At 40.4% G+C, this 22,965-nt stretch overlaps 1 protein-coding gene across 2 annotated transcripts in view; it reads left to right on the forward strand.

The window, feature by feature from the left end:
• CERS6 (ceramide synthase 6) overlaps positions 1–22,965 on the forward strand; it is a 125,198-nt gene that overhangs the window by 16,395 nt on the left and 85,838 nt on the right. For both annotated transcript variants that reach the window (XM_054830835.1, XM_054830836.1), the window contains exons 2-3: positions 20,237–20,342; positions 22,833–22,963. In XM_054830835.1, the coding sequence (XP_054686810.1) occupies positions 20,237–20,342; positions 22,833–22,963 (237 nt within the window). The remainder of the gene's footprint in view (positions 1–20,236; positions 20,343–22,832; positions 22,964–22,965) is intronic.

A 22,965-nucleotide genomic window follows, 5' to 3' on the forward strand; every position in this document is an offset into this window, starting at 1 on the left:
CTGTGGGGAAATAAGAGAAATACTGTTACAGGCAAAGAGTTCTCTAAAGTGGACTCTAGCCTTTTGTTTGAACTGGAAAGAGCCCATTGCAACTGCCTGCCAAGCTCTGCTGTTGACAAACCAAGACAACTGATAGAAGAATTCTTGATTTCAAGATAGAGAGCATTTTCAATCAGCTAGGTGAAGTATCTTTCATATCCTTGGGCTATCACGGTACAAAAATTACTGCTTAAATCCTCTAGCGAAACTTACAGTGTGCTGCTCTGATGACTTGGTTGGCACTATAGGTTTATTTTATGACATTAAAAATAATTCCAAATAATTGCTATTGCTTTATGCTATACTGTAAGGGAGGTTGTGTGTGTGGATGTGTGCCTGTGTGAGAGAGAGAAATGGTAATGTTCTCTAGTAACCCAAAACAGCTATGATTGCCTGGATCATCTAGAAGCACAAGATGTTTTCAGCAATTAATTTATAGACTTAGCAGATGTTCATTATGGCAAGAACCCAATAAAGGACAAGAGCTGTTCTCTGAAAGACTGGTTGTGTGTTTTCCCAGTAACTGAGGCTTAGGAAAGAAATCCACAAACTTATTTCCTTATTGAGAAACACCTATTTCATAAGGGAGATCATCTGTTAAGTTTCTAATTAGAATATCAGTCATAAGATGCTTAAATGATCTAACAGAAGGAATTTAAACAATTGAAAAATTTTGCTTTCTTTACTCAATACAGTTTGACTGTTCTTGAGAGCTGCTGTTGAATTCTATAAAACATTGGTTTGGGTAGCTTTTTAAATGAATGAAGGAAAAAGTAATTTCCAGCTTTATTTTTGAGTACACTGTAACTTCAGCTGGCAGCTTAAAAGTAAAAATAAACTTTGTTTTATATAGAAAGCAAACCTAGTTGACAAGGCTGTTCTGCTAGCCATCTTTAAAGAACAATGTCAGTTTCTGATTGAATTGTGGAACAAGAAATCATACTTCTGCAAATGAAGCTGATCAAATTATTGTACAGTTTCTGTATTGAGCAGGATGAGGCAAAAATCCCCTTCTGAATCTCCGACTGTGTTTCTTATCCTGGGGCAATATTTTAAAAAAACATAAATAAAGGAAGTATCATTTAGGTAAATACAGGCATTCTATCTGACTTGTGTTAAAAGGATCAATATAAAATGAAGTTTCATATTTTTATAGAAGCAAAAGATCTGTATGAGACCATCATGCCTGAGCACTGCTGAGGAAGAAGGATTGAACATTAAGGTACAGACTTCAAAACTGAATATGAACTTTGATTGGAGTGAGTCAAAGTATGCTAAGTGCTGCGACCTGATAGTATAGTGGTTCCAGAATATCTTTAGCTTGGCAGTTTTCTCACTCATGCTTGTTTTCCCTACCATGCTTTGTCCAGCTCCTCACATCCACCTCAGTAATCCCAACACTTCCATTTCTTTACTTCTGATCCAGTAGACATTAAGCAGAGCTTATAGGATTGTGTTTTGCATCTCATTGGTCCAGATTCCAAGTGTCCTCCTGGGTTCAGGTCCAAGGTGCTTCCCCTCTCTTAATGTGTCACTGTCAAAAAAAAGGAATGAAACAAACACAAAACAACTAACCAAAAAGAAACCCCCAAACCTTTTCCTCAGGATTTCTGTAGCTGTTTATCTAAGGTGCTGGGGCGATAATTGTTTATGGCTTGTTAAGGGTGAAAAATTATCCAAGACTCTGAAAGTTCTACAATGGCTGCTATAGATAAGATCCAGCTGAGAAACAAAGGCCATATGGTGCTGATTTAGATGAGTTATGTGTAGGGCAGCCTTGCCTTCAAAGGAATTTAGCCAAAGGCAGGAAGGGTAAAGGTAAAGAAACATCAAAGACTCCCCATGCACGTTCTTGAATTTAGGATGAATTCTGCGTAGCCTGCTGCTCAGCTATATACTGTGCTCCAAATGGCTTTTCCTGGTGGTCTGTGATAGTTTTGGGTTTATTGGTGAGAGAAAAAGGCTTTAGTAGCATTATAGAAACTCCACTGAGCACCTGTGTGGAAAGAGAAGTCATGACCATTTCTGTTAATTTGGGCTAAAATGACTCGTGACCGGTTGTGTATTTTGCCAGCTGGATCTGCAAGGGTCACATTCCGCAATGGTTTTTATTTTCCATCAAAGCAAATGAATGAGGCAGTCCTGCCTAACAGCAGCACGCTTCCCTCTGCCCCCGGCACTCCTTTCCCACCACTGAAGTCCCTCTGCTGCTTCTAAGTAGAGTATCCCAGCCCTCCTGGAAGGGGAGCAGTGTCTGTGGCTGCTGTCACCACATGGTTAGAGGAAGCGCTTGCCCTTAAAAATCCAGACTGATTCCCCCACCCAGCCCATGGCACATGCCAGTATACCTCCAACCTTCAGCTGTCAGCATAACGTCCTGTGGCGCTCAACCATATGAAGGCTGTGGTATGTGCCTTGTCAAACCAGTTGGGTTGGCCATCACTGCAGTAAGTCAGGAAGTTGATTTCTTTGCCTTCTTGCAGTAACTTGTCAGGCAGCATATTGTGTGTGGTGAAAATGGAGTTTGAGAGCGATTTGGTTTAGTATTTGGCTGATGCAGAATTGCGGTTTTTCTTTTTTTTTTTAAATGATGAAACAGTGCCTTCTGTCTGTGCAACAGAAGGAGAGAAATGAATAAAAATAAGTAAGCTGAAATTGGACTGACTTGGTCCCTACATTTTATGAAGACTTCAAAAAACACTTAATGCCTTTGTGGCAGTGAATATATGTATTGCAGTATGTGAGTCCTTTTTTCCCTAAAATATAATAATTTAAAACATACACAGGGTGACTAGTAGATATAAAAAATAGTATTACAGTTACTCTTTAGAAATCTAGTGTCAAAATGGAGATATTTATGAGGTTTCTAAAACTGTTCACTCAGAGCTGTAGAAAAAACACTAGCAAGATGTCATTAAAAGCAGCAGATGCTATAGTTTTTTTGCTGCAAGCACAGCAAAAGCAAAAGCACAGCAGTTCCTCTATTTTTGCCTCTTTCTAACCTATCTTTGTCTGCTTCTTGTCCCCCTCCCTCCCTCTTTATTTTTTAACATGTATCATTGTTTGGCTGCTAATGGACCCTAGTAGCATTGAGTACACATGCTCTAGGATTAGGATTTGTGAATTGGAAAGACTATAACAATTTAATTTTTCCCCCTTCCATCTGTAGTTGCATAGATGACCCCCTTGATATGTACCAGGCAGAAGTAATCCGAGACCTGCATGACAGGTCTCTTGCATTCTCATTAATTGATTTCTTCAATAACTACTGAAAGCTAAAGGGGAGGAGGGCCGGGGAGGAATAGCAGTGAGGTTGACTAGCAAAAGATTTGACCTAGTTTTTTTCCAATCTGCATGGCTCTGCAGACATATTCACTTATAAATCTGCCTCTTTAGAAGAACTTTGATTTATTTATTTTTTTCCCTGCATGAACAGCTGGATTTGTTTTGAATGTTCAAATTTGGTGAGTTAAAATGTAAAATTTTGTCATCATTGTATAGTGTCACAGAAATGTGCGTGTATGGTGAGGAAGTGAGGGAAGGCACCTACTTCTGTGGGATTGCTGTGGGGCTTTCTGCCCTGCCCCTCCACCATTCTCCTTTCTGTGTATTTGATAGCTGTGCGACATTACACACTTGCTTTTCTTCCTACGTGCAGTATTACAAAGTGTGTGAAGCACAAATACTCTTCACTTTATTCAGGAGTTGTTGTGATGGTGCTTTGCACAGAAAGCTGAAAGACTTCTTTTTTTTTTTTTTTAAATTTTTGATGACATCTCTAAGCTAATCATTTTGCCGTCTTATTTCTATTTATATCAAGTGGTCCTAGCCTTTGCTTGGTTTGCTTGTTTATTTTTCTTCCCTTACTTAGCAGTGAAGGATCAGTACTAAATACTGTAACAGCATGGGGATTCATGACAGGCTGAGGACCAGTGCTTTGACCTTCCAGATGCTCTGGATAAGCATTACAACAGACATCTGAAGGGGGATATTCAGTCACTAAGTAGGTATGTGTATAATGCTTGTCTTCTGATGTTTGATCACAGAGAGGATTCCTTCTAGAGCCATTTGTTAACTGAAGTGCCGGGCTCTGTCACTGACTGACAAGGGTTTTACCTGCTCTGCATTCTTTAATAAGTGGTTGTGTTCTTAAACCACTTGCAGCTGCTACAGGAAAACCATACCCAACTCAAAGTCAGGGAACTGACTCTTGTTTCTGAAGCTGCTCTGAGGTGTAACTGAATTGCATCAGGAGACTGCATAAACCCATCCTTGCTGGTTACACCCTGGCTTCCTACCCCTCCTGGTCTGAGTCTCTCTTTCATTGTGCTGTAGCGGTGGTGCTGGAGAACAGCTTTGTACAGCTTTGGTGTTTCTCGCTGTTTGCTCATGATGTCTGCTCCCTTATGGCACTGACTCTGGCTTCAGTATTGGCTCTTGCTTTTCAAAGAGGCTCTTGAAGAGGGCAAGATTTTCCAGCTCTCAGTCAGCAAGGAGGGGACCACAGTGATGGGGAATGAGCAAAGCAAAGGTGGTGCTTGGACCAGGGAAGGTTCTGTAGGCTTCATGGGAACTCCTCAGGAGTTGTCTCTCTCTTTAGCTGGCCTGTATGTGTCAGTCAACAATATTCACCTGCTCTAGGCCTGGAAAAGGATAGCTTTTGTGTGCCGCTGTGACCTTGGTGTAACAGCATTCCCCAGCCCTCCTGCCATCCTTTTTTGTTTTTACGAGAGCTTCTGTCTGAAGCTGAAAAGATCTCCCTAGGTAGAAGCTGATCTTGCAGTGGAGTGAATTCATCACCATTTCCTCTTCTAAAGTAAAATTTGTAATTATGCCATAGTTCTGGGTATTCTGAAGACTTTTGATTTTCGTTGTGTTCCTGGCTGTAGGCATGGAGGCAGTGGTCATGCTTTGTGGGAGCCAGGCTGTGTCAGTAACGTTTCTCTAGAGGACAGTGACTGACATGCATGTCAAGAGAGTTACTGTCAGCCCAGGAGCTGCAAGGAGGTACCCATTCACAGAAGCTGCTCTGAATAACCTTCTGAGGCATTATATCTGCTGGCCTGACATTTCAAATCCCACTCTAAGTGAGCTATGGTCTTGGGCTGTGATACTTCCTCGTGTATCCTGGATATAGATGTCATGTCTAATTTGTTGTCAAGGGAAGGCAGAGTTTGATCTATAATTCTGTGTAAAGTTGGCAATTATCAAGTGCTCTCCATGCTTGCAAAGCCTTGCCACAGTTCAAGCACTGTGCAGACACTTAACTGACATGCATACTGAATGTTTTGAAGCATATGCAGCAGAGAGGCGCAAGGGTCTTAGCGGCACACTGGCTGAGTGCATGTGGTGGGCAATAAACACTTGTATTTGCCTGGGCAGACAGGCTGTACGGATAAGTCTTCAAAATGAGTCCTGCAGCGATTTCTACCTCATTCCATCTCTTCCTTTCTCCCTCCTTGCCAAGCATGCAAGCAATGTTACACATGGCTACTCTCTAACCCAGCTGGGTGAGAGACTGGTTGTCACTTCCATTCGAGTTGGCAGACCAACATACTAGATACCATACTAAATAGCTTTTGTGCTTTTTATGCTGGGCTGTCTCATAATTCTCCATGAGCACCAGAATGCTCAGTTTACTGCAGTACCTGGAGCAATGGGACAAGCTCTAAAATCCTATGAGAGATGATCCCCAACAAGGCAGCACGTTTGTGTCTCTGTTCTGTTGATGGTTGGGCTAGGTTAGCCTGTGCCATCAGGAGTGTCCGCTTTGAAGCAAGGCGTAACCTCACACTGCCTGGTCACAGCTTATTTGAAAGGCAGAATATTCTTCCTTTTGACTCTTTAATTCTTATTTAGGAGTATTACTAGTTGATGACCAGTCTTGAACCATGTTTCTTCCCATTTAAAAAAATAAAACTCATGATCTGCAATTGATTTATTTCTTTCTAATTCTGTCTAAAAATCTTTTCTAATGATATGATTATAACTCATATGGATTTTCTCCCGATTTTCATTATTAGTTTCCATTTTTATATTCTAATAGTAGGTACTAAACCAATTCAGAGCAGGGTCCAGTTCCTCTGTAATGATGTGGTGTATTTTGTGCTCTGCCAGGGCAGATTAGTGCTCTGCCTGGTTTTCAGCACTGGGAACATGTCTCCTCTTTTTCTTCAAACTCTAATAGAAAAAGAGCCACCTCTTGTGTTACCATCTCAGCATCACTTGTGGTGTGTAATAGCAACCACTGGGGAACAAAGTTACAGGGTCAGGCTCCTACAAATACCCACCTGCCCAAATTTTTGTTTTTTTAAACCCTCTTCTGATAGAGGTGGGCAGTTACATACTAATATACGTTAGTATAGGATCACATTTCAGTCAGGTGCCCTGCTCGTTTGAAGTTGGAGTGTGCAAGTTCCTAGAAAGATCTTGTAATGAGCTAAAAGAAAATAGAATTGTGACAATTTCTTGTGTGTTTTGATGTACAAAATACACTTGCTTATGGATTCAAGGTGTAAATGATTCACAAATACCCCAGATATAAGATTACTACTTTTCTTTTGGTTGACACATGCTGCAGCATTTTCAATTGCTGTCAAAATTGTTGCGCTAGCATTGTTTTCACGTGATGAGCTCCTGTGGCTGGCTGGTAGCCATGCGTGCAGCTCACCAGTGTATCATGCTGCAAGGCTCCCTTCCCTGTCTGCCATTTCTGACTGCAGCAGCCCAGGGAGTCGTTTCCAAAGTGGCATTTGTGTGATCCGCTAGCAAATCCTATTATTTGTTAATAGGATTTGTTTTTGCAGTGCTTTGTCCAATCACTAATTGTTTATCGCGCATTAGGAGTACAATGAGATGCCTGTCAGCTGTGTTATGAGCATTTTGTGTGCAAGACTCATTATTTGCCTGTGATGGTGGGTTTTGCTTTGGGAAAGCCTCAGTATGGAAGGCAGAAAACAGGCTCTGCATTTCAAACACTGCAGCATATCCTGTGCTCTGGTAGGAGCTGGTTTCCACCAGCTCCCCAATAGATGGTGGGGCACATAGAGGGCTGCATGCTCTGCGCTTGTGGATGCAGAGCCATGGCTGTTTTCCATATTGCCTCTCTGCAAGAGTGTCCTGCTGAGGTGGCAATGAGACAGGAAAGCATTAAGCAAATTCAGAAATAATTTGAAGTAGAATAGAAAGATGAAGGTGAAAAATGTACAGGAAAGCTTGGGAGCTAGTGAGAACTAGTTGCTTTTTTTCTTTGTTGAATATTTTGATCGTCTGGATGGTATTTAATGATCATGCAATGCAGGTAGAAACTACTTCTCAAAAGGGGTCCATCTGAGCTGTTTTTTGAGGTTGCAGGTATGAGCATTAATATAGGTATTTTTACAAATCTTTTGCTGAAACAGTTCCTTCAGAAAAAATAATAATAATAATTCTTTTGAATTACAGTCATCTTAATATGCTTTTTTAATCCCTTTTCTCAGAAGAGAATAATTTTTAAGAAATACTAAAGTCAGATTTCCAAAGCAGAATCTCAATGAGGTCCTGTGATGGCTTAAGTTGAGCTTTTGGAGAGTTCACACTCAGGTTTGCTTATGTCTCAGCTTAGCAATGCTGTGCTGATGGCGAACAGGATCAGGTCACTGATCCAGCTAAAAACTCAATGCTTTTCTGGGGAGGTGTGCAGGGATAGTCTTCAGTTTCTCAAAGCCCTAATTTGCTGCTTCTGTGGCTGCAGTAAAGGTGGCAGGGTGGGACAAGTGAGGGTGAGGGAGCCTGAGTGCTTTGGGTAGCTGCCCCTGCTCAGGGTGCTGTGCCCGGGCAGGTGGGGACTGACCAGGGGAGCCTCTTCTGGCTTAGTTGGATCCAGCTGGCAACTCCAGCTGCAAATTTTGAACAGTCCTTATCTTCTTAAGTAATCTCAATTTAGGGATAAAATAGGTAAAATAATTTATTGTGTCATTTGGCTGCATGCTTCTACAGAAATGGGTTTCCTGAATATGTACATGTGTTTGTTACCTTTTTTGTATAGGAAGCTAAATAGAAATAAACTGAGGCACTAGATTTTTGCACCAGTTAGGAACAGGGGTTTGTTCTGATTTTGTGCAAAGTGTCTGGAAATAAGGCTTCAATTCTTGTTGAGTAGTCAGACAATATGTTGAAGTTTGATTGTGTATACATGCACATATATTACATGTACATAAATATATAAATATATATGCCATTACATATGCTTTATATATGTATGCGTGTTTGTGTACATATATACATGCACTCACACAAATGTAAAAAAATCAAGTGAATGAATACCATTGTGGTCATCTTGTGTGACTAATACCTGCCAGCCAGGATGAAAATTGGTTCATCCTGAAGTTCCCTCAAAAGGTTTTGTGATTTTGTGACCTAGCTCTTGGAATGAAAGCTTAACCTCCAAGTCAAACCAACTATCCCTATTTCAAGTACTTACAGAAATACAACCATCCTACTGTGAGGCATCCATGACCTATTCCTTCTTCAAAGGGAACAGTCTTCACCAGAAGCAAGATGTAGTGTGAGCTTTCATCTTGGAGCAGGAAAGTTCCTGAAAAATGTCTTACCTCCTAATGTAGGGAGAAATAGGATTTGCACCGGAGATACTGGTTTGCCAATAAAAGTGAGGCACGTGTTTAAATCCTCTCTGTTGTATGCCATGACAGTCCACCCACAATGGAGGAAGCAAACTCGTAAGAGGACAAAGAGGAAGCTTACAAATATTTAAATACTTTGTGATGTGTGCTCTTTCAAGACCGGGAGTTTGTGCCTCTCCCAGGTAGTGTGATGACAACATTCAGGAACAGAGCATGCCTATAAATTGTGCAGGCAGGCCTGGTCATTTGCTCAAAGGCAGAAGCACATTTGTAGCAGACAGGCGGAGGTTTGGGCATTGCTGGTCATGCAGCACCTGCGCTTGCTCGGGGACAAGTTGCAGAAGCCATGGAGGAAGGCAGCAGGGGAGGGGTGCTTGAGCCAGACAAGCACTGAAAGATGTTGAGGACTTAAGTCTTTTTTTAATGTTCCATAAAGTATCTTCTATCTTTTCTGCTTTCAAAAAAATGCATACTAACCAGATGTAACTTAAGAGTTCCTGTTCTAGGTGAGCAATGTAATTTCTCAACTTTTCAGACACCTTTTAATATTTTCCAGGAAGGTATTGCTGAACTGTCCAGTTCTGTTCAGTGACTTGCTACAGTCTTTTGTAATAATATCAGATGGAACGATTGTGTTGTTAGAATGAGCACTAGGGATTTTTAACTACATCCTTCATTATTTTGCCTCCTGGTAGTAAATAGATCAGAGTAAGGAAAATAAATTAGAAGATAAGAGGACACTGATGAGATGAGCTATCACTTAATGACCAGGCCACAGAGGAACCTGGAGGAGTAGCATTGGTTTTTTAGTGGGCAGAGTTATGTTATTTATCAAAATCATTGCTGAGGCTTTTATTCCTTTAGACCGTTGCTCTGAGCCACTTAGCAACTTTTTGGGTCATGTCCAAGTGGCAGGTAACTGCAGCTTCTTTTTGCATCTCAGAAACTGCCTTGGTGGATGAAGGAGAGCTACATTAAGAATGTGTGTACGTGCCAAGAGGCTGGTGGATGGTATGACTTGGCTGTGGTTTTAATGTAGGCACAGGTATTGCTCACAAATTTTTATTTTTATGTTCTTGCTCACATATTGAAAATATGACCAAAGTAAAAGATAAAGTAAAGCTGCAGGGCCTGGTGGGTTAGAACAGTCATTCTGTTAGGGTGACCTACTGCAATTTAAAAATCAAATTGTCGATCTTCCCTGTCTATATATGCTTTCTTCCTACCCTTTTCTCTGTCCAGCATTTAATCCCATTTGGGCCATGTGTCTTTTCATATGTAGATGTTTTATGGCTGGCTCTTTGCTTTGGCTCTCCCAGACTTGCTGAAATAGTGGTATGTATCAGCTCTGTATTTTAGGAGGTGGCAGAGGGGAGTAGGAGACAAATCTATAGGGTCAGGAGTGGCATGGAAGGGATGCATTGGGATTGACCATTCATTTTTACCCAGTGCAAAAGGTAAAGGGCCAGAAATGAAACTGGCAAGTGACAAGTTCAAAATGAAGGGAGATGGGTGTCTTCACACTGTCTGAATTTACACTGGGGAGCTCTGCCACAGGGTGTTGAAAGTTTGCATGGGCTCAGCGAGCTACTAGTGCAGCTTGAGGAGGGAGGAGCAGCTCTTTGGGGACTGCTGCATGCAAAGATGCCTTTTTTTGGTCTAGAAGGTCTCTAAGCCACAGCTTTTTAAAAGTTGGGAGAATATTTTTATCTCCACTGACCTTTAGCAGTCGGCTACAATTTTGGAGACCTGAATTTTACCACTGACCCTGACTCGTGTATCCTGATTTCACTGTGTGTAAAAAGGGTCAGAGCAATACTTTGAACACTGTATCATCCATGCCTTCTACAGCCTTGGTGATGCTAGTGGAGGGCAGCTGAGAGGAGGCACTGTGTGCGAGAGATCGGGGGGACTAGAGTGCATCTCCCCTTCCATTCCCTTCTCCCTCTGCCTCATCCACACTTGGAAAGTTACATAGTGACTAAACTCTATTTTTAGACATTACAAAGAAAGAAAGCATTAGACCGCTGGCTGCAAAAATACTTATTTGTGACCTTTCTCTACATTTATGCAGTTCTTGTTGCTATTCTGGAGAGAGCATGCAGTTCCTCCCTGCTTGAGCTCCTTGGTCTCACAGAGTTTCACGAGAAACTGAAATACTTATAGCTTTATGCATGCATATATTAAAAAAAAAATTAAACCCCACGCTTCCATGTTTGGAAAACGTGACTACTTCTGTTTGTAAGCTGTTGGCGTATGTTTGCATCCCATTTTCCTAGTAACTTATTAACAGGACAAGCAACTGGAGTGCTGCTGGTAGAGGCTGCGTTGGGGTATTCCCATATTGGTGGCTGAACACCCTCTGCTCCAGTCAGTCCTGTTGTGAACTAACCTACAGCTTGAGATAGACTCCTCCCTAACCTTTCCACTTGTAAGAGAAAGGATTAAGTAGGTTTGCAAGATCAGTGAGGCAAAAGGGTTTGGCAGTGTGTGTGAACAGGGTCTGGAATTGGGGCCATGATCAGCGGAGTCTGGTCTGCAGCTTGGGACCTAGCAGGCATGCAAAGGTAGCTCAAGTCAAACAGATGTTGTTGGTTGTGTTTTTTGTGATTGGAGCAAAATCTCAGGAAAGAGGGACTATTTTTGACTTTGCACAATGGGTAGATGTGACTTTTGGACATGTATGTTCAGTCAAAAAAACCCAAACAACAAGGCAGGACAATATAAATGTGAGAAATCCAGCTGCAAAAAAGAAACAGTTTTACAATAATTGAATGGTATAGGTCAGTCATGTCAGTAACTTGAGAGTAACTCTGTAAGACAAAACATTTCATAATATTGCTGTTGAGTGATGAGGATAATTTGTTTTATTTACTTAAAATGGTGTGCACTAGTACTGCATTAATCGGTAAGCCTCCAAGCTGAAATGCAGCTACTAAATTGTTTTTTTAATCACAACTACCTTTCAGACTGTTGAGTAAAGTGAAAGTTTCTATTATGTGAAAGTACTCTTGGGTGGAAACCCTTGAGTCCCTTGTTGCCCCCAAGCAGATTACTGTGACCAAATACTCTTCTCTAAAATGTATCTGTATTTTTTACTTCCATAGCACCCTCAGTATGAAAAACACTTGATGCTGAATGCTGCTTTGCTAGGACAAGATGCTGAATTTATAAGGGTGCTTTGCTTCCCAGCTGAAAAATTACTAGAACCTTTTTGAAGCATTGCTCTTGCAAGCAGAGATGGAGCAGCTTTATACAGCTAATATGTATATGTGTCAGTGCTCCTATTGCATCAAGTGTTACAGGTGTTGTGCTATTCTTTAGCCTGCCTTTTATATCCATATTTGATATATTAAAAGAAATAACATTTTCTGTCAAAAGGTAGAAAAATGCATGGGTGTGGTGCTGTGGCATTACAGGGGCAGTGGTGGTACTTGAGTACTAGTGACTGGTATTCCAGAGGGTTATCTAGCCGATGGAGCAAGCCTGATAGAGCCCACGTGTAACGATGCATTGGCTTCTGCCACCACTGGCTGCTAGGACTCTGTCCACGCTAAATCCTAGCAAATACCTGCACTTAGTAAAGTATTGGATTGCACCTCATTATTTTAGATGAGCAGTTTCTCATTCCACACCATTAGTTTCACCAGCCTTCAGCGGCACTGCAGGCTGCTGCCAGCTGTGCTCCCTGAGGTCCAAGTACAGTAATAGATGCGTTTCCTACTGCCAGTTTGACATGTACTTTCATTTTTGTTATAAGGGGTGAGCAATGCCCTTTGTTAGGAAGGATTTCAGATGGCTGTCCAGCTCTGTGTTTAAGAAGTAGCAGGACACTGGTGATCGATGTGTGGGTTATTTATTTTTTGGGGTGGGTTGATTTGTTTTGATTTTTTTAAAGCCTTTTAATGAAACTTGAAATGCTTTGTAGAAATGCCAAGGCCAAAAACATGTTTGCTTATTGGAAAGGTTTCTCAGGTCAAAACATTAACAAGAAGCTTTCAAAATGTTGGGAGGGGAAAAAAACCCACACCAAAGCACTGATTTTTCAGCAATCTTTTTTTCCCCCTCTAGCGAGTGTAAATGCTGTCTAATAATTTGAGCCAAAGAAAGACAAAACCTCACTAATTCAGTAAGCTGTATTCTCTCACAAGCTGCTTAGCTTTTAATTTTAGAAACACATGTGGGTTCCACAGTATAGTGCTTAGTTTGTATAACGGGATGGGAGGTATGGGATAATGATGCCAGTGTGGAAATAATGGCTAATGCATCTCTTAACAAGAAGAGAAGGAAAAGCATCGGACGTCTCGGATGAAAGGCAGATGCATATGTGTGCTTTTCTGAAGGCATTTCAGGAGCGTTGGGAATAGGTCCCCTCTGAAAGGATTGGCTCTCATCTCTCCTGCGCGCTGCCCTCTGAGGCAGCACTCGTGATGCTCAGCAGCAGAAGGCTCTTGCTGATGTACCAAGTCGTGTGCTGGGCTTCTTGCTGGGGCAGGCCAGGTTTCATTGCGGGAGTTATAACCCATTGCCCAGCACAGCCAACAAGTTTTAGTGAAGTTAACCCTCCTGTATAGGATGAGGTTAACTGGGTTAAGACCCCTGTCTGTGCTTCAGACATTGTATCCTGGTGGGGCTTTCTACAGCAGAAGTTGCTGGGAAACATAAAGCCAGAATCAGTACTGGGATAAGTAGGGTAGTCACTTCAGTATACTTATCTACTGAATTTGTCCTAGGACTATTAAGATTTTTCTGCTTTTTTAATTTATTTTATTAGCAAACAAGTAACGTCTGAATCAAGTAGGTCAGCTATACAAAAATAACAAATTCAGCAGTTGTTTTCGTGTGTCGTGGCAGTAAATCTGTTGTCTGCTCAGAAACAAGCCTCTCTTGCTTTCACCCATTCTTGTAGTTAGAGCAAATTTAGATTATTTCTGTTTAAAACCAGCAAGTGATGTCCAACAGGTTAGACAATTGTAATCATAAATCCCTGGAACAATCTGTGTTTAGAGAGCATAAAGTAGATGAGCCAGGAAAATTTGTTCTGCATCAGTCTTTCAAAAAGGGAGCCAGACTCTTCAAAACAGATCTGGGCATCTCTTTAGCACAGACAGTAATTTTTGCTGGTTATAACTGCCTTCCCTAGTATTTGTAAATATACTAATGGGAAACGATGAGATTTGACAGATGTACTTAACTTGCAGGAATAGCTTGCTTGGTTTTTTTGTTATGGAGCTCACAGTTGGCTGGTGTTAGCAACATGAGCAGTCTTTTATGCAAGCACCACTTGAACTATGCTTGTGTCCAAGTGCAAGGTTTTTACCAGGTTCACAGAAATACTGTATGTATGTAATCAGAGTATACTGCTTAGCTCAGAGTTCGTTATACTTGGAGATGACTCAGAGATGCTCTGCACACTTCACATTCACCATAGTTTTCTCACATTTTCCATGTAGATGTATCCTCAGCACAGGAAAGGGAGATTCAAACTCTCATTGTGCACTGGCAAGCAGTTAACTGAAATATCTTTGCAGACATGAAAGGCTAAAGCAAAAATACATATTCTTGGTGTTTATGGGGACTTTGTAGCCAAGGTTCTGCCTGATGGCAGATTTTACAGAGCCTGTTAGCCATTAAAATGTGTTACACCTAGATAAAAAGTCATTGCTTTAACAAGACTCAGGAGGAACAAGATTGATGCAAAACTAAGCAATAACTGTAATAGGTCAGAAACTGAAATGAATTCAGTCTTTGTTTGCAATCCTCAGGAGAGGTTTCAAGGTCAAGGAGCAGACAGGTCACTTGTCTCGGTGCATGTAGTTTGAAAGTTTTAAATTAAAAATTTAACAGATTCCAGAAATCTTCTTGACATACAACAGCACTTAGAACATATTGCATGTGAATGGCAGGACAGCTTATTAAATCTGATAGGGGAAGTTCATAAAATTAAAAAAAATAAAAAATAAAAAAATTCTAAGCTTATTTTGTTGGCAGTTATTCCTGGGTTTAGGGCCTAGTAAGACTTTTTGCAGCTCTATCCCTCATGATGGTGACTTATTTTAGGTATGCCAATTTTAAATGCAGGAGTGTAAAACACCCTTTTTCATCTACATCAAAGAACCTCATCTTGATTTAGGTTCTCTTGAATGGATAACCTTGTCCTTTTGTAAAAATAATTGGACATAAGTTCAATAGATTTTATTACAGATTATATTAGGACAGTATAGTAAAATCAAGGATCAGATAGTAAGTCATTATCCTCCCACAGTAAGAAAATAATAATAAAAAAATCTATAGCAGACTCTTTTGTCCACTCAATCTGTTGCTTCCCCATACCTGGGCCCCTTTTTTATCAGCTTGTGGGGTTTGAGTTTGGAAGAGGGGAGAGAGTTGTGGGGTGGGGTTTTTTTTTTGTTTTGGGTTCGGGTTTTTTTTTTTTTCTTGCTTATTTACCTCATTAAAAATGGAGAAAGGTTTATGGTTTTCAATTTCTGGATTCTTGCTCTCTTGGTCTAGAGAGAATTTTGATGAAATGTAGTGAATTTCTAAATAGAGCAGAAACATTTTGAGAAATAAGCATTGCAAAGTAGTACGATTTTATCACATCAAAGGGCATGGGAAGGAATCCAAACCTCCTTTGAACTGGTTAACGTGTATCACTTGTCAGCTAACATTGTCAATTTTAAGGCTGATATTTCTTAAAGTTTAGAACAAGCCATTGAATACTTTGTCTATATCTCCCCATACATTTTAAAAAAACAAAGCATATTTAGTTACATGAATCAAATATTCATTTAGCCCTGTTAATGGGATTTTTTGTTTGGATTGGTGGGGTTTTTTGGCCCTGTTTGGAAAACCTTAATTCTTGTAGACCTTTTAGGCTGTTTAAAAAACCCTGTAATCCCTATTTACCTGTTGTGGGCTCTGTGGTGGTTTCAGCATCTTCAAAGCTGCTGAGAAACTGTTGAAATGGATTTGCTAAAGGGCAGCCGCTTTGGTCAGCTCAGAAGTGGCACATGACCTGCAGGTATGAAAACACATTCATGTGCTGTAGGAGGGCCAAACAGGCATATTTCCAGTGCCCCAGATGACTAAAGAGTTGCTATATATTAGTTTCTGACCAGATTCAGGGCAAAGATTACATGTCACAAGTAGGGCTGTTTTGATTTGTAATAAAATCCAGAGAATCACAAAAAAAGGATCTTTTTACTTTTTTTCCTTCTCCTTCATGTGATACTTTTTAAAAAAAAATATTTGATGCGGACTTTGCTAGTACTAATGAACATCAGCTTCCAAGGTTCATGAAGGTCAATGATAACATTTCTAGTTAATTCTGGGATTAAAATGATGTAATTTGTCAAGATGAAAAGCAGTAAATTAAAAAGGTTACATGGTAATTAATTAGTAAGGTTCAAATACTCAGTAAAGGAGAACTGAAAGAGTGAATCAGTGGGAGCATTTTCCTTACTCTCTTATTAGAGGTTATTTTATCAGCAATACCGTAGTTATGTTTCCAGTTGATGTGCCCAGCATGGTTTGTGCTCACTGCGAATCTGACCCCTTCATATTTCTAAAGGGAAACTTCTCCGGGGTGGAGTGCCCAGGAAGTGGAGCCAGCATATTTTTAAGCTGTAATTTTATGAACGTGAGGAATTAGGTGTCTCGTGCGGAGCAGTGGGAATGGCTTCTGAAGAAAGACTCTGCAGGTTTGTGGTTTCATTTTCCTTGGGAGTTGATGGTCGGATGGGATCCTCGTCTCCCTCTATGCAGCGCTGCACCCGCTGCCATCCCTGCAAAGTGGCGCCCAACTGGTGAGTGCCTTCCTACACCAGGGCAAAGTTAATTTTTAGTTTTGTTGTTTGTTGGTTTGGGGTTTTTTTTAATTCTCCTTTTTCTACTTATTCACCTGTTGTAATAGTGGCTGACTTTGTCTAGTTAGCATTTGTTAAAGGGCAGGTGGGAAACCCAAAATGGTGGTCCTTCTTGATCAAATTTACATACTTTTGGTGAAATGGTGCTTCTTTTTATGCTCTAGAGGAGGTGGGGGATCATTTTGCAAAGGATTTCTTGACTCCTTTCTAGAGGAAAAACTGATCTCTGAGTTTGGGATGGAGTATGAAGCCTTGTGGTTGCTGTTGTAAATAATCGATTTGAGAAAAACAAACAGGATCTAGAATGCGAATCAGCACCTGCCTTTGGGGGGTACGGAACGCTCAGAAATGCTTGTTTGCCTTCAGGCAGATGATGCGGTGTTTATGGGCCTGCAAAGGCTGGGTGCTTTCCGCTCAGATGCTGTGCAGCAACCCATTATCTGAATTAGCTGGCTGTGGGCTTTTGGTTTGGTTTTGGTTTTAAATGTGGCTTTAGATTGTGAATGAGGAAGCTGTCTATAAAAAGGTTCTTGAATTCTGAGTTTAATACCCTTGTTTATGTTGGTCTTTCATTTCTAGATCCATAATAGATGGGGCTGCATTTGGCAAAAAATGCTTGCTTTTTAATTTATCCGTAATTGAATGCCAGCTTTCAATTCAGCTGTACTGGAATCTATTGAAAAAAAGAGATCTTAGTGTACTGTTTGTTCAGATTTACATGTTTTAAAGAGAAAAGCTGGCAATATACTTGATTCTGCTTTCCTTAATCTTTCACAATAGTTCTTCCTTCTTAATTGCAGTACCTTATGCAATAAATAGTCCCATGGGTTTCAGTAAGACTGCTGGGGAATTGAATACCACAGCGCTAGCAGAAATGGAAAAAATGAATAGTGCTTTTAAGAAATGCAGCATTTGGCAAAATGCTTGTAGTTTGTACATGTATCAAACATTAATTCTGTTTTGTTTACTTATGAATCTATTTAAATTATTACAGAAAAATATTGGTGAGAATTATGTTAATGATGCTTTTCATGGCACCTGGTATGACATTTGGGATCCTGTTGATTAAGTTCTACTTTAAAATTGTATTTTAACCTTGAAAAACAATTTTTATACTGCAAGTATAGCTTGAACTCGTTAAGTTTTTGTGTGTAAAGTAAAAAAAATTCTTTTAAATTTTACCAGTCACACCAAAGGCCTGACATGGCTCATGCACACTTGAATTGGTGGTCAGACCTGCTCTGTGTTGCAGGCATATAAAATGTTTCTGTTAAAATTGCCTTATTGTCCTTGAGTGTCCTACTAGGAATTAACAATCCCTTGAGGGGATTTTTTTAAAACTTTTTTTTCAAAAGTGGAGAAAGACCACAAGAACATATCAGGAGAGAGACCTCTGTGGGTTTTTTTAAACTTTCCCTTACCCTTCCTCCCAGACATAGCTGGTCAAGATCACCCTGTGTCTTGCAGCTGTAATCCCTGTACACATCCTTACTGCGCTTTGCCGTCCTAGTGGACAAGCTCTGGTTCGGGTCCAGCGCACGTGAAAAACATAAGCGGTAAAGGAAGAAAAAAATAATATTCCTGTTTAGAAAATATCAGATTGAAGCAGAAAATGTGTTTCCCTTTTGGTAATGGGTATAACATCAATATTACAATTCTCTTTTTAAAATCTAGACAAACACTGTATCTGTGCTTTGTTCTGGATTTATCTAGGCTCTTCATTAGCAAGTCATGTCATTTTAGGAATGGCATTTAAGGAAACCCAGCTGGTTTCCTTAGATTTAAATGAAGATCAGCTCAGCATGAAGCTTGTTGGAATTGCTCCTTGTGGAATTTTTCTAGCTGGGACTTTCTAATCTGCTTTTGACTTTACCAAATTATTTTTTTTTTCTTTTAAATTAGCACATTTAGGGAACTGCCTTTCTATTGGAGTTATATCATGGCTTTCTCATTCCTTCACTCAGCAGAAGACGACAAGCAAAACAGAAATTGAAAGATATATGTATGTAAAAAAAAACAAACAAAAAACCCAACCAAAAACCAAACCACGCCTCCCTCAAACAAACAACAACAAAAAAACACCCAAGGCAAATCTTACTTCAGAGACTGACTTTGCAAGTCCGTGTGGAAATAGGGAGTACAGTTCTCGCTTCTTCATTTGTCACCTTATACTTTAAGTAATGTACAGGTTTCCAGTGTACCTAGATCACAGCGTATTTACATATAACATGTACAGAGCTTATATGCTTCTGTTTCATGAGCAGAAAACTAAACTGCTTTCTGCTTGAGCTCAGCAGTCAAACTGGTATTGTTAAAGCTCTTAACCCTAAAGCACGGAATTTACACCTGATGCAGTGCCATTGATTTGGCTGATGCTAAGGAGGTAGCAGTATGGTTGCAATCTGCAGCCAATCCAAATTGTGACTAAACTTTTATAGAATGTAGTAAGTTGTGGTTTTTTTTCTCTTATACAAGGATGAAAGAGTGAATTCACCGATACACTGCATATGTCTTTGGATATATGACTTCCTGCCCTCCTTGCAAATAGTCACCAAAATTATTTCAGGCTATAGGATTGGCTTTCATATGGGAATGGTATCAATGTATCAAGAATTTTTCCTTGGCATCGGTCTGGCATCACCCATCTTTCTTTAGCACAATGCTATCGCTGTAACCACTGAAGCATTGCTTACGACTTAATTCTCTTTAATCAGCTGTGCTGTCTTAAACATAGCAGAAACAGCAGTTGTAGCTCAAACCAGTGCTAAAAATGGAGCTTGCATGTGGATAAGGATTCCATGATTTTTAAGAGCTGGATAACTGTGGAACTACTTTTTAACTGAGTGTGTTGTTTTGGTCCCTGCTGGCAAATGAGGTCTTAGGGAACACAAGTCTTTTAAGTGAAATCAAGAGTTAATAGTTCAAAGATGGCAGTTCATACTGTTCATATGTGAAACATGATTCTCATACAGACTTTGTACCTTTCCTGGGGATTCCAGAGTGGGACTCATAGTTACAAGTAATTTGGTTTTAAATTAGTGGAATGGTGGTCTTTGAGTGTATGTAATGTAAGTTATATATCAAGACGCCCAGTTTATGAACTGAATGAACTAATGGATTGGTGTTTGGATGTATGACAGCTTCGTATTTTAGCAGAAGAGTTTGGAGGAAGAGCAAAGTCTTTGAGGCATGGCTTAACAGTATTTAAACTTTATGGTTTAGAAAATTGTATTGACTGGGCAGCTTCAGTGCTTGCTGCCTTTAAGAACTTTGAATTTCCACTGTGCAAAAGGTGTCCTGAGGCAGTAACTACTCTGGAAACAGATTTATGAAAAAGGCTCTGTTTGGAGGAGAATATTATGTGCTCCTCATCTCTGCAAGCTGCCCTGCTCTTCTCATTAGTTGGTGCTTCTCTAGGAGGCATTCCTCTCATGCTTTTGTTCTATCCATTTTTTTTTTCAACATGAAAGAAAATCCTCTGTTTCATGTGCTCCACAGAGTTCCTTTCATCCTTCAAAGTGATGTTACTTACTTTGCAGTGTAAGCGCCTGTATGAACTTGCTTTTGAGCTGTAAAGCTAAATACCATTTTGTTGGCAGGGTTATAATGTTTGTGCATTTACCACATATCATTGATTGATAACAGTAATGAAGTAAATAACTGAAGGATTTCACTTGTTTTCCTTTTTCACTCTTCCGTTTCTCACAGGTTCATTGCTAAACCGTGTGCCTTAGGCCTTAAAGTCCAAGCCAATGGACCACAGAAAGCTCAACCTAATGCTATCCTGGAAAAAGTTTTCACAGCTATTACAAAGGTAGAGTATTAAACTAAAATATATAACTTATAAAGTGTGATATGGCCCTATCAACTATGTCTGAACAAAACAAAGCTAACTGCTAAATGCAGCGCTGCATTTTTACAGCTAAAATCAGAACAGGCAAATGTCAAGGTTGTCATTGGCGTGCCAGCTTGAGCAGTTGTGTGTCCCATCGTGACGTCTCCTGTAAGCTTTTAATCAAAACAAGTTGTTACAGAAACACTTTGTAGGTGCCATATGGCCACCTACTTTTTTTATGCTTATCTTTTAGAAATTTCCACAAAATCATCTTTTTTTTTTTTTTTTTTTTTTTAAAAAAGAGCAAATTGTGAGCCAGTACAATTGACCTTACTGTGTTTTCCATGAAACTTCAAAGTTAATCCTTCTAGGGGAACCGCCTGAGCACAGGGCACTGCTGGCTTGCTGGTGTCCCAGCTGTTTATGTTGTGATGAATGTCCTTTGAAATTGGAGTGGGGTGGTGGGGGAAGGAAGAAGCTAGAAAAGTGGGGGAAACTGAATAATGATTTAGAGATTGCAGGGGTTTTTTTTTTGTACAATACAAGTTTTTCCCCCACCACTTATGTCTGTCTCTACAGCTCTCACTGTATAACATGTCAGCTAGACCTCTGTGTCATCCTGTCCATGCTTTTGAAGCATCCTGAGCTTTTCCATAGCAGTGAGCAGTGACTAGGTATGCTTTAGAGTCTCCTGAAGACCTCAGTGGTCAGCCACTTTGTAGCAGAAAGGCCTGTGGAGGCCTGAAGGATGAAGCCACTGCGCTGCAGGAACTTCCCAGTCCCACCTTGGCTCCAGGCTGCAGCTGGGTGCACCGCAGCAAAGGCATCAGCCTAAACTTTGGAGAGTGTCAGAGTCACAGAGGGCAAAATTGGGTTCAGTGTCAGCAACAGTGAAAAATGCCGTGGATCTGTCTTGCTTGTGTGTCCTACCCTATCCTGAGATCACCATGGCACTTGGTGTGGTTTTTGCCCTGTTTTCAGAGAGGTAATCGCACATACCTTGTGTCTAAAAGCAGCAACACATGTGCTCTCACCCAGACTCAGCTGGAGGAAGGAAGGGATTTTTTTAAAATATATATTTTTCCTTGCAGAATCTGCTAGTCCGACACATGGCCTGAGTGTGTGTAGTGATCTAACTAATGCCTGTGAGTCATGGTAGGAGCTGGCACACATGGCTTCCAACACCCAGTGCACAGAGACAAATGGGAAGAGCTCCAAAGGAAAATATCTACTTTCCTGCAAGAGTTTTGTAGGGCTCTCTGGAAGCTGCTCTCAAAGAAACTGTCCGATTTAGCTAGCCACCTTTTTTGAGTCATGTGCAGCAGTTCTCTGTAGTCAAGCTTCCAAGAGCTGCATCAATCATTTGATTTTTTTTTTTTTTCCTAAAGTTACAGAGAATGGCTTTTCTTAACCTTCCATTGAAAAAACTAGTGGCTACTTTAGTTGACTAAAAAACTATTTTTTCCCCCTTCTCTCTCCTTCCTGTCTTTTCCTGGAGGCTGATAGATGAAACTTCAGCCTGACAAAAGCTTTGCTGTTTTACCTTTTTGCAACATTTACAAGAGCTGCCATGATAAAGGATTTTTATCTCATTCAATGTATGTAACTGGCTTACAGAAATAAAGGTAGAGCTCCAGAAAACAGATTGTCCAAAAGCTTTTTCTGTTTCTTTAAAAAAGAATGTGATCAGGAGAAATAAATAAATAGTCCTCATGCAGTACTGTACATGTAGAATTGCTGCATGATTGGCAACGTGGCCTGTATCGCTCTTCTGTCCATATAGTAGTCAAATTAAGGATAGACTCACTTTCTTTTGCCTTACCTCTGCACTGGTTTGCAGCCGCTCTAATGGAATGAGAGTTCCACGTTTGCTGCTTTGGAGAATGATTATGTGTAGCTAATTTTACAGAAAAAAATCCTCTCTCCTTGTTGTCAAGGTGATTTTCCTTTTGAAGTTGTCACTTTGTTGAATGACCTCATTTTTTAACATTAATGTGCACAAACACAGGATATATCTTCTTTCCATGTCAGTCAAACAATCTTCACTACTGCAGCAGTTGATAGGGCAAAGATCCTGATGCAGGAGGCTGGAACAGGCATAGCATGTGGCAGGCAGGGGGTGTTTGTAAGCCTTGCTGCTTGGGAAGTGCATGCCGTTTTATCCGTACTTATCATCACTTTCCAAATTTCAAGCAAGTTTCCCACTGTCCCCTTTAAGATTCTTATTAGTAGTAACCTGCATGCAATATTACAGCATGTGTCCTTCTACATAAATAATAGTCACTGTAAAAGTGTTTTGATGTGGATCTGCCCGCAGAGATTTCTGTGAAAGTAATTTTATTTTTGTGCATCCATGTATCTGACAGGCAGCCTCTAAGACATCAAGAGGCAATTGCAGTCATTCTAAATTTAAAGTGGAGTTACTGCAGTTAGGCAAAGAAATAATTTTTGTTGTTCTCTGTTCTATAGCATCCAGATGAGAAGAGGCTGGAGGGCCTCTCCAAGCAGCTGGACTGGGATGTGCGCAGCATTCAACGTTGGTTTCGACAAAGACGCAACCAGGAAAAGCCCAGTACTCTTACCAAGTTCTGTGAGAGCATGT

This window comes from Grus americana, chromosome 6 (assembly GCF_028858705.1).
Source record: "Grus americana isolate bGruAme1 chromosome 6, bGruAme1.mat, whole genome shotgun sequence".
Lineage (NCBI taxonomy): Eukaryota > Metazoa > Chordata > Aves > Gruiformes > Gruidae > Grus > Grus americana.